This window comes from Triticum dicoccoides, chromosome 5A (genome assembly GCF_002162155.2).
Source record: "Triticum dicoccoides isolate Atlit2015 ecotype Zavitan chromosome 5A, WEW_v2.0, whole genome shotgun sequence".
In the NCBI taxonomy this organism is placed as follows: Eukaryota; Viridiplantae; Streptophyta; class Magnoliopsida; order Poales; family Poaceae; genus Triticum; species Triticum dicoccoides.
Window position 1 is genome coordinate 335,732,007 of NC_041388.1, and position 12,061 is coordinate 335,744,067.

The 12,061-nt window shown below is 42.5% G+C and overlaps 1 protein-coding gene across 1 annotated transcript; it reads left to right on the forward strand.

Moving 5' to 3' along the window:
• Nucleotides 1–3,043: 3,043 nt before the first annotated feature.
• LOC119301346 (probable histone acetyltransferase type B catalytic subunit) lies at nucleotides 3,044–11,829 on the forward strand. The gene is made up of 10 exons (XM_037578301.1): nucleotides 3,044–3,256; nucleotides 4,228–4,269; nucleotides 4,688–4,797; nucleotides 4,960–5,028; nucleotides 9,813–9,851; nucleotides 9,937–10,010; nucleotides 10,094–10,160; nucleotides 10,453–10,531; nucleotides 10,602–10,762; nucleotides 10,957–11,829. The coding sequence occupies exons 1-10, from the start codon at nucleotides 3,178–3,180 to the stop codon at nucleotides 11,626–11,628; spliced, it is 1,392 nt and encodes a 463-aa protein (XP_037434198.1). The 5' UTR covers nucleotides 3,044–3,177; the 3' UTR covers nucleotides 11,629–11,829.
• Nucleotides 11,830–12,061: the final 232 nt, after the last annotated feature.

The following is a 12,061-nucleotide window of genomic DNA, read 5'->3' on the forward strand; positions in this document are numbered from 1 at the left end:
GCAGGAGCATTAGGGATTGAACGCGGAGCCAGTAATCAAGTGTTGTGCAGGAGAATTAGGGATTGAATGGAAAGAGGAGACGGAATAGGCGGCTGGATAACAGAGGCGTTGGGTGGCGGGAGAGAGGAGACGAAATATGTGACGGGATAACAGAGGCGTTGGGTGAGGATGCATCTCCGGATGCAGAGTATGGCGTTGGTGGCGGCGTGGTAGCACCGGCGGCGAGGGAAAGCGGTGACGGTCGCCGCTAGTTGGTGTGACAGAGGCTGGCCGGACAGCGCACGACGCACCATACAAAGAAAGCCCATGAAGGAATCCTGCGAGCCCAACGTGAGCTCGATCAGCCCTGACTCTAAAGGAATTTTTTTCTATAGAAATTATATCATATAAAATTCCTCCAAACCAAAGGAGACCTCTCTTTTTTCACATACAGAATGTTGAAATTTTGTTCACTTTCTCGAAAAATGATTCATTTTTAAAATGTTAAACATTTCAAAAAAAGTTCAAAAAATATCAAATTATCAAATTAAAATCTCTTTCCTGACAAAAATTGTTTAAAAATGTTTGTGCTTTCAAACAAATTCAAAAAAATTAAAAAATGTTCGCGTTTCAAAAAAGTTTTCAAACTTTTTAACAAATGTTTTTCGTGTTTTTTGAAAAACTAAATGAAGGAGTAAAAAAATAAAAATAAACTTCCCTAGAACAATCAGCTTGCTTGCCGACCCGCTTGGTGGAAATGATCTATTTGATTGGAAGAGTGAGGAGAAACAAAAGGGTATACACTTACTGATGGCGGTGGTGGGTATTTTCCCCTCAACTTCAGCTTGTAGAGTCTTTTGGAGCACCCCTGAAGAGCTTCACAAAAAATTAGGAGTTGTATCACAAATTCTAGTTTTTGCAGAGTGGCGAAATGTGGAGCTACCCTATTTGTCTTGCGTTTTCTAGGGTGGAGCTAAATTTTAAGGAGCATAGTAGTCCCTTAGTTTCCAGATCCTATGTTTCTAACATGTATCCTTGTAAACATTCCAATGCAACAAAGTTCTCCCGTCAGGCATAAAAAAAAGATTTCTCACGCCAGATACTAGCTCGAGCATTAATGATTGAGCAGATTTTTCTAACGCAAGGCAAAAACTTTACCTATTACGTTAATTAAGAGGACGGTTGTTGCTCGGTTAATTGTGGAAACTAACAAAAACCCGATACATGTAAGGCCAAACCCACTCAAACTCCACGGGATAAGCCCACCATTGTGAGCGACGTTGCCAACCGCACAAAAATAAACTAAACAGTACAAACCACTCCGCCGAACAAGTCAACCTTTCACCACCGCCGGAGAGAATAAGTCGAGACTACTATGCAAGGAGCATTCTCGGGAATCTACCGAGGTGAATAAGGCGTGACATCTATGATTCAGCAGGGTTCACTTCGGTAGAATGATATTAAAATTCATCTTTGACTTGACTTAACTTGGCTGGAGTATTCAGATGATTAATTATCACTATGGCTTTACTTTTGTGTAAGTTCCGGAGTTCAGTTGACTGCCCGAAAGATTCATAATTCTTTTGTATCGGATCAGCATAAAGTATGATTGCTTCCATACTTATTAGCGACCGGTCTCAGTTGTTTAGAAAAATGGAAGTAAAAAAAGGAGTATTGGTATAATTAAGGCTCCTTTGAATCTCAAAGGATTTTCATATGAATTTTGGAGGATTAGAATCTTGGGAATATTCCAATGTTGCTTGTTTTATTCATAGGAATGGATCCTATAGGAATTTTTCCTAAGGACTTTTTGTTATTTCCTATAGGTTTTCTAGCATACACTCAAATCTCTTTGAAAGAAATTCTTTATTTTTTCTATGATGCAATCAAACAATCCAAAATCACATGGCATTGAGATGAACATGACATTTCAATCCTATGTTTGTCATATCCCGTGTGTTTTAGAATCCTGCAAATCAAAGAGGCCCTTACTAGTGACCAATCCATTAGCTGGTTATAAGATGTTTCTGATGTATTCAAAAGCTAAGAAGTTTGAAAAACCTAACTGGTCGTTATTTGGTTGCTTAGACGAACAGAACACAAAGAGACAGCCAATCGAAAATACACGACAATACAATGATAAGCTGCAATGGTCTGCTATCAAAGGTGAAGGTCTTAAAAGTTAAAAAGTAAACATAACAAAATTGGTGATGAATAGACAATATACATTTTTTAAAGTCTTTGGATCTATAATAAAATATAAAATGTAACAACAGTACAAAGATTCCTAGAGTTAACAAAAATTGCAACCGACCACCTAATAACAACTACAATACAAATACTAAAACGAGTCGAAGGCACATCGCTGTCATCCTTCTTCCTCACCGGACTTGTGCAAATCTTGTTGTAGTTCACAATCAAAAAGTTATCGTGCTAAGACTTCAAAGGACCAGTGCACTAAAACAATATACATCGCCGATGAAGAAAAATATAGATTGAAAAAACCAAACATGTAAACACATCAATGACAAGAAACACCAGTCGATTCCAGATGGATCCGTGAAAACAAACACCGACCGTATCTAAATAGATTGGGTGTGTCTAGGGCACATCTAGATGTGCTATAGTTATTGCACATCTATGTAAGTGAATCAAGCATAAAGAGAAAAAAGAAAAAGAGAAAGAAAATATTCATACGAATCTCAATGTAAAATCAATGATATGACTTAGATGTGCAATACTTATGGCACATCTAGATGTGCTTTAGCAAAACTGAAATAGATTTGCCGAAGACCAAATCGGACCGAACCTAAAAAAGATAAACGCACCTCTACGTGCCCTACGAGTCGGAGCAGAGAAAGAACATCGAGGACTATTCTCCGCCAGACTACGAAAAGAGATGGCTCTTGCCCTACTCACGACCAGCAAGCCAGGGGAAGAGGGGAGGGGCCAACGGTGAGATCTGGCGTGGGAGCAAAGGCCACTTCGAAAAGAAAAGAAGAAGAAGATAGTGAATTCCTAATCTACCCCTGGCTGTCTCACTTGTTGTCGCCAAGAGGCGGGCACTCCGCAGCAATTCCCCATTTCCCGCCTCCCCCCTTCCGCCATCTCCCGCGTCTTCTCCTCTCCAAACCCCGAAACCCTAGAGCCCCCCTCGACCCCCCGCCTCCGCCTCCGCCACCGGATCGGCAGCCACCCATGGCTCTCAAGCAGAAGGGGAGCGACGCCGCCGCCGCCGACACCAGCAAGCGCCGCCGCGTCGGCTTCGCCGGCATCGGTACGCAACCCCGCCTTTCCCCCACATCCTCTCTCGATTCGTAGATTTGGTTCTCGAGGTCGGGGTTCGTGCTCGGGCTACGGCCTGATGTTCCCGCGAGCGTGTTGTTAGATTCAGGCGCGCTTCCGCGTAGGCTCGTAGACACACGCACACGGGGCCACTCAGCTGAGAGAGACTGAGGTGCCCTCAGTCGAGGTGTTTGTGCCGCTGTATTCGTGTTCCGCTGGATTCAGACGGAGTGGCCTTTCTTCTCCGGGCAATATCAGTGTGCTTCGTTTTTTTCTCTCTCTTCATTTTGTTCTGTGTTAGTCAACAGGGGGAGTGACCTTGCCAACATATTTGGTTTCGACACTGGACAGTTCTGTGTGGTCAATTCCGATGGGAGGCTGCGCATTCCTCAATCGTTTTATTTCGTACTTATGGACTTGTTGGACTGGTTATTTTTGCATGGTTACTTTCAGCATGTCAAAGGATTAAGATGGGCACTGCACATTGCGTGAGAACTTCATATCCTCGTTAGTTTGCATACGAAATCGCTAGCTGTTTGACCTGTTAATTATGGTGATGAGTGGTACAATAAACTGTTTATTTGTTTATGATTGTATTGGCCTGTAGAAACAGGAAGAGCAATCACTCCATTTTTATTGTATCGGGCTTGTAGAGCTATTGTTTACATTTGTTACTCATGGTGCAGCCGTGTTCATCTCTGATGCGCGTTTCAGCCAGTGGCGGATCCAGTGGGGGTGACATGGGTGCCATGGCATCCCCTCCAAAATACATTTTTTTATATTTTAACCTATACTAATTAGGCTAACATGTGTCTATTAGCAGTGCTCAAATGCATTTGTGTAAGGTTGGCAGCCCCTATGAGGCCTTTCTAGATCGGGCACTGATTTCAGTGCTTCTAGGTAATTTGTTTTGTATAGGTACATGGCCAAATTTAATGCTATCTCTTTTTACATGTTCAACAGATGCTGGAACTGAAGCGAATGAATGCATGCAAGTGTTTATTGGTATGAAATTGCTTTCCTTAGTCCCATCTGGTGTGCAGTATCTTGGCAGCAAGCATTAGTCTCTACTTTCTAGTTCCTGTTGTGCAATTTCAAACTATCCTACATAGCTTGGAATTACAGAGGGAATTTTGTAGCAGTAACTTAGTCTATCATCATTGAGGAGAAAAATACAAGCATCTTTGGTGTACTAAAAGTTCATGCGAAAAACATTATATAGTGTAAGAATGGCATTTTTCACCATTCCATGTAACATCATTCTAAATTACGAGCCTTTCATATCTAGTTGCCAAATTTAATTAACTGCAATAAAGCAAAGAATTATGCCTGCAGGGTTTCAAACTAGGCTCAGTGAATATATAATCTTGTTATTTTCGCTTCTTCAGATCCTTAATGTATTTTGTTATTGGCATTACTACAGCAAGAAACCCTGACGAGGTGGGCTCAGCAGACAGCACTCCCATCGAGCCATTTGACCTAAACCATTTCTTTGGTGAAGATGGCAAGATATATGGCTACACAAATCTCAAGGTAGAAAGCAAAATTATGATTTCTTATCTGTAGATAGTCTTACGATAAAAAAGACAGGCTCTTCAACCCATGATATTTTTATTTCAATGTTTAAGTTTCACATGCTTGTAATTTGCAATATGGGATGCTATTTGTTTATGTCTGATATATCACTTGGTGCAGATCAATGTGTGGATAAGTGCTATATCATTTCATGCATATGCCGAGATTTCATTCCAGGAAACATCTGATGTGAGTACTATTTTGCAAGTATTGGTTATTCTATTGTGATATTTTGAGACTTCTATAAGAAATTACATCTGTCATGAATTGTAGCTTTGCCTACAGAACCTCAGATAATTTGTATGCTTGTTACCCCAGTCATTACCATTTATTGCAATGTGTTTCTTAATTTTAACCTCATGTAATTTTATTTTATCGTAAGAGTATCCGAGTATGTATGGTTAGTGGCTACCAGTATATATTTGTTATGACTGAGTATGTATGCTTGGGCGAGAGCCGAGAGTAAACCCGGGCATCTCTCGGGCCGGGCCGGGTTTCGGGCCGGGCTCAAAAAAGCCCGATGCTGAGATGTGAAGCCCGAGCCCGAAAAAAAGCCCGAGAAAATTCGCGTTTACAAGCCCGAGCCCGGCCCGGCTGAAAAGCCCGAAGCCCGGCCCGAAGCCCGACAACTCCTGATCCTGATGTACAGCAAGTTACAGAATCAACATCATATGTACAAAACAGCAGCATATGCACACAAAACAGCAGCATATGCACACAAAACAGCAGCATATACATATTTCACAAAAGAGCTCTGCATTGCACAAAACAGCAGCATATGCATATACATAATTACATATACATGTAATGCATTCATTACATAACAGCAGCATATTTCTCAAGCCAAAGACATAAGCAACATAGTTCAACAAGTCCGCAACATACTTTCGAAGTTTTGATAAGCCCACAACAGCACAACATAGTTCAACAAGTCTGATTACATAACAGCATATCAAATAACAAGTCCATTACATAATAAAGATATCAAATAGCAAGTTCAAACTTCAAAGCCACAAGTTGATGACTCTTTTGAATCCATCTCTTCCTTATTCCATCAAGCTATCTCAACTTCATCATTTTCCTGGATGAAAGCACAAGTTGAAAATAAGGAAGATAGGAATGGCATGAAGCAGGAAAGCAAGTTTGATATCAACAAACAAGACAAGATACTAAAGGAGTGCATGAATGAATACAAACCGAATCTGAAGATAACTCATTTGCATGAGAACTTGAAGGTCCACCTCCTGTAGTGCTCATTTCTACAAAACAAACAATACAAGAATCAATGGTAATGTGTGCAATGGTGATGTTAATATGAAACAACAATAGACGCTTAATTGTACCTTCACTCTGAGACATCTTCCAACGATACCAATCTTGGAGACACATTAAAGCCTCGATGGTCTTAGGCTTAAGTGAAGCTCGGTTAGGTGTTATAACTTTGCGACTCATGCTAAAGGCTTGTTCCGAAGCAACACTAGAAATGGGGACAGCAAGAATATCCCGAGCCATTGATGCAAGCTCAGGGTATCGCATAGATGATTTGCTCCAAAATTCCAAGACATTCAACTCGTCATTCAATTTTCTAGGAGTTTCTTCCAAATAAAGATCCAATTGAGACCTCTCTACATTTGTCCGTTGAGATTGAATGTAACTCTCGTAGTCATCGAACATATCAGAACCATCTCCCCTACTTCCCCTACTGTTTGTAGCACCATGTGATGGTGTTTGACTAACAGCAGCACCACTATATTCAGCAAACAAACTCTCCAAAGTTTTCTTAACTTCATGCATCCGACGTTGTGCCTCGTCAGGGGCATAAAGTTTTCCATAACAGTAGCTAACAAAACCAAGCTTGCAACGGGGATCAAGGACAGCAACACAAGACAAGAAGACATTATAATCAGCCCAATATTTATCAAACTTCTCTTTCATTGGAACTAACATTGGTGCCATGAACTCATGCCCTTCACTAAATGCCTTCAAGACACATGATTGAACCAAGAACACACACTGGAAATACAAATTGGAGGTAGGATACTTTGTCCCAGACAATGTGCACGTCACTTTATAAAATGTTTTCAAGAAATCATGCATGATACGAACCTTTTCCCATTCATCATGAGTAAGAGAGAAGTTTGACTTGAATATGCCATCCCTATTACCAAACCATAGTAATGCATCCTTGAAATACAAAGCATTCTCAAGCATTGTGTATGTTGAATTCCAACGGACGGGCATATCTACTCTCAGCCTTTTATCTTCATTCAAATGGTAAATGTTCTTGGCAGTTTCATAGAACTTGTGAATACGATTGCTAGATATTTTGATATATTGAATGCCCTCTCTAATCTTGTCAACAGATTTATCAATAAGTTTCAAACCAGCTTGGACAATCAGATTTAATATGTGTGCACAACATCGGACTTGAAAGAAAGTTCCAAACAATGGTAACACACCTTTAGGCAGCAATGTAGTTCTCAAAGTGTTGATCATCGAATCATTGTATGCAGCATTATCAAGAGTCATGCACATTATTTTGGTATCAACCTTCCACTCACGAAAACATAAATGGACTTCATCAGCAATTGTAGCCCCATCATAAGGTGGATTCAACTTTTTAAACCATATTATCCTTTTGTTCAGTCTCCAAGCATCATCAACATAATGACAAGTAATACAAATATAACTAAACTTTGTCACATCTGATTTCCAATTGTCCGTGGTGAAGCTAACTCTACCACGGCTATTGCTTATAGTTTCTCTCAATTCAGTCCTCTCTCTTTCAAACATTGCCATGATATCCCTTTTAATTGTGTACCGACTAACAATCTTAAACTGAGGACAAGCAGCACCAATCATTTTTTTGAACCCCACTTCTTCTATGACACTAAATGCATGTGAACCCCTAACTAGGAACATAGAGATTGCAACTCTAATAGTTTCCATGTCCAACTTTGTGTTCCTAACTGAATGTGAGCCATCCGCATTCTTTTCAGTTTTCAGAAAAAAGTTGTTCACTTCATGAGTATTATGTGGATGCACGTTAGCAGTATGCCTTAACAAATGAGATGTTCCATTTTTCGAACTTGCTCTAAGTATGGCTTTACAAGTTTTGCACTGAGCAAATACTTGATCAGGATCAGGTTGTTCAATCAAAGTGAAGTTATCCCATGCTTTTGACCTTAATTTTGGCGCAGGATTAACCTGTGGTCCGGGTGGTGGCGGTGGTGGTGGCGGTGGTTGCTGATTCGCTTCATCTCCATCGGATGGCTCATTAGTTCTTGCACGCCGTCCGTTACGTCCTGCTGGAGCCTGTTGATTCAACCTTGCCCGCTTGCTGCGAGTGCGAGGTGCCGCGGCAGTACGAGCAGGGGCAGCCGGACAAGGAACGGGAGCAGCTACAACGATCTGGTCCGATCTTGCACTTGTAGCAATATTCTCCTGATCACCATCGGCTTCATAATCCACGTCTTCCTGCTCGTGATATTCCTCACTTAGACTCCACAAACTAGTCATGGCTGCCAAAAAACACAATAAATATGCTCAGACTAGCACTTACACAGATCGTTCAGAGAAGGAGCATACTACACATTAAGGAGACAGAAGATTCAGAGAAGGAGAAGAAGTACAGGAGATCTCATACCTGATGGTCACACGCCGACCAGTGAGCGCCGATGCAGTGAGTCGCGGAGCAGTGGACGTGGTCGCCGTCGGGTCCAGGAAGGTGCGGCGCCGTCGGGTCGAGAAGGTGCGGCGTCGTCGGGTCGAGGAAGGTGCGGCGCTGTCAGGTGGGTGCGGCGCCGTCGGGACGAGGAAGCTGCGCCGCCGCTCGTTAGATCGGGATGGGGAGGGAACAGAGCTCGTCAGGTTGGGGTAGGGAGAGAGCACCACGGCCGCGCCATAGCAGGATCTGGCCGCCACCGGTGGAGCAGTGTGGGACTCGGGGTCGGGCAGGGTTGGGGACGGCCGGACGGGGTAGTCGTCTCTCGTCTGGGACTCGGGGAGGGTTGGGGACGGCCGGACGGGGCTGTGTGTGCGGGTGCGGGGAGGGGATAGGAGTTAGGGTTTGTGTATTGGGCTGGGGGCGCTGGGCTTTCGGTTGGGCTGGGGGTGTCTAGTGTGCATTCGAGTTTTTCAGCGAAGGTTTGGGCCGGGCTGGGCTTTGCTTCGGGCTAATTTTGGAGCCTGAGCCCGGCCCGAAAATACAAACCTGTCTATTTCTGAAGCCAGAGCCCGGCCCGAGACAGAAGCCCGGCCCGGCCCGGCCCGGGTTTTTCGGGCCGGGCTCGGGCCGGGTTGCCGGGCCGGGCTGCCCACGCCCGGGTTTAGCCGAGAGTAGTACTAGGATCGGTGACCTCCTGGGAAGTCCTCGTGTTGCATCCCCTTTTTAATGAGTTGGTTGTGAGATCTTATGGGTTTCACCTCTAACCTACCCCAACTTGTTTGGGACTAAAGGCTTGGTTGTTGTTGTTGACCTAAACCTGAAGCATTTCGTTTTCATCTGCTAAAAATACTTGCTGAATTACTGTAACAGCATGTTGCGTTTAATATGCTTTATAACTGGCACCTCGTGTTCCATTTGCAACCGTAATGGAATATGATGTAGCTATTTTGATGCTGCTATTTAATAGCATGTACTCCCTCTATAACTTAATATAATACGTTTTTAGACACTATGACAGTGTCAAAAAACGTCTTATATTAAGTTATAGAGGTAGTATTTGCCATGCTTTTACATGATTTCACCAGAATGGAAATCTTCATTTTGTTAATTGCATTCATTCTGTGTAACCATTAATCAACACCACTACGACTTCAATTTCAGTAATGTTTTCTGTCTATGAATGACTCAGTGAGTTAATCCTGGATTTGAAACTTCACTTGTTTTGTATTTATTAGTAATGGCAACTAAGCATTTCCTGATTTTCTCAAGCTATCAAATATCATACAATCAACTAAATTTCTTTCAGGGAGGGAAAGGGATCACAGATGTAAAGCCTGTCCTTCAGGTAAGATCTGCCTGTTTAGAATATCTGTTGTAATTAAAGAAACTTCCATGTGCATGATCTAAGACTCGTTTATTCTTTTTGACAGAACATTTTCGGGGAAAACCTAGTAGAAAAAGATGAATTTCTGGAGGCATTCTCAAAGGAATGCCAGTGCATCAGGTACCTTTATTTGTAGAGCTCGGCCATAGATCATTTCTTTACTGCTCCTGGAAGCAGGCAGAACTTATTTCAAACTTCTGCAGTGATGTTGTGAAGAATGGTAATTCCATTAAACATGATGCATCAGATGAAGATGATCTGTCAGTTCAGGTAGGTATTTTTGTTGTCCCGTTGCGCGATTGATGCTTTTTGTTAACTTAGTTATGAATTCAGCATGCAAACTGAAGTCCTTAAAATACATGTTTTCCTATCAAGTGCTATTACTTAATACTAAGATGCAATTTTTTGCATCGATGCTTCTAAAAAGTAAAGGTTAATGTAATTGTGAGAACGAATGGTTATGTGGTTTAGGTCGTTTACTTTAATGACAGTTTGCATTCAATCCATTGCCATTCTTTGGGGTTGCATATGTACTGAAATTGATCTCCTTTTCTATTGTCAGATTGTTCGAGTTGAACTCCAAGGTGCTGCTGCATACCTTTATTCACGTTTGGTATCACTTGTTCTGCTTCTGGTTGAAGGTAACTGAAAGTGTTAGAGTATAGTGGTCGGTTATATTTGGAACCCTTTTCTAACATCATCACACTCTAGGTTCCACACCTATAGATATCACGGAACATGGATGGCAAATGCTCCTTGTAGTGAAGAAGGCAGAGCTTGAGTCATCTGCTTCAAAATTTCAGTTGCTAGGCTTTGCAGCTGTCCACCATTTTTATCATTACCCTGAGAGCACTCGCTTGCGTATCAGTCAGGTTGGTATTGCAGCTTTTACTGTCTATTTCTTCATGTGTCTGCATCGTTGTTTAAAGCAAGCTCATATACATTTTGTTGTTTCCAATGTTTGAACCGACATGAACATAATTGCATAACCTGATTTTTGGAAAATAAAGTTGGTTTTGGACTCTACTTTGGATGTTGGCTGATATGTTTCTTTTACTTTAATCAGATACTGGTCTTACCACCTTATCAGGGTGAAGGGCACGGCCGTCGTCTTCTTGAGGCAATCAATTCTATTGCAGAATCCGAGAACATGTATGACGTAACTATCGAAGACCCTTCTGATTACCTGCAGTATGTACGTTCGTCCATCGACTGTCTCCGTCTCCTCACCTTTGAGCCAATCAAGCCTGCACTTGGTGCTATGGTCTTGTCTCTAGAACAGACCAACCTGTCTAAAAGAACTCGCAGTTCGATAATGGTTCCGCCGGCTGACCTGGCTGAGACCGTGCGGCAGAAGCTGAAGATCAACAAGAAGCAGTTCCTGCGGTGCTGGGAAATTCTGATCTATCTACACCTTGACGCCGAAAACCTCAAGTGCATCGACAACTTCAGGGCCTGCATCTACGACCGCACCAAAGGTGAGCTGCTCGGTGGCGCCTCTGGAACCAACGGGAAGCGGCTTGTCCAAGTGCCCACTAGTTTCGATGAGGACATGTCATTTGCTGTGTTCTGGACAAAGGAGGGCGGGGACGAAGATAATCAGACAGTCCAGCAGCAGCCGGAAGATCTCGCCACTCAGGAGCAGCAGCTAAATGAATTGGTGGACAATCAAATGGAAGAGATTGCTGAGGTCGCCAAGAACGTTGCCTCACGCGTTAAGGATAAATTGGCTGCTTGATGACGTGAGATCTTGTAGCTCGTTGGTAGAAAGTTGGAAAATTTCTTGACCAGAGGTTATCCTCGACGTGGAGAACTATGCAATGCGGATTTTCTGTTTTGAGAATGTTATATTGTTATACTGTTTCAACTTAGTAACCGTACCAACTGATGTTATTTGAGTGAAAAACAAATAGGAAAAAACGCCAGAACTTGCAATATCATGCCAGGTACCAACCCCCAAAATCACTAATTAAGAACATCTCTAGCAAATCCCTTAGGTTTGGTGAACTATGCTTTTTGGGCTGATTTATGGGACGGCGACTTGCGGGATTTGCTAGAGATGCTCTACGGAGCACTCCTTGCAATGGTCCTCCCACCTCTCAAGGTTGCCGACAAGTGATGCATTGTTGCAATTTGGGAGTTTCCTTTTTTTTAGATTTGTTTATTCAAAA

Coding starts and splice junctions, on each gene's coding strand:
- LOC119301346 (XM_037578301.1), top strand. CDS start 3,178: ATGGCTCTCAAGCAGAAGGGGAGCGACGCCGCCGCCGCCGACACCAGC. Junction 4,270..4,687: donor ATGCATGCAAGTGTTTATTG/GTATGAAATTGC, acceptor GCATTACTACAG/CAAGAAACCCTGACGAGGTG. Junction 10,763..10,956: donor CTCGCTTGCGTATCAGTCAG/GTTGGTATTGCA, acceptor TACTTTAATCAG/ATACTGGTCTTACCACCTTA.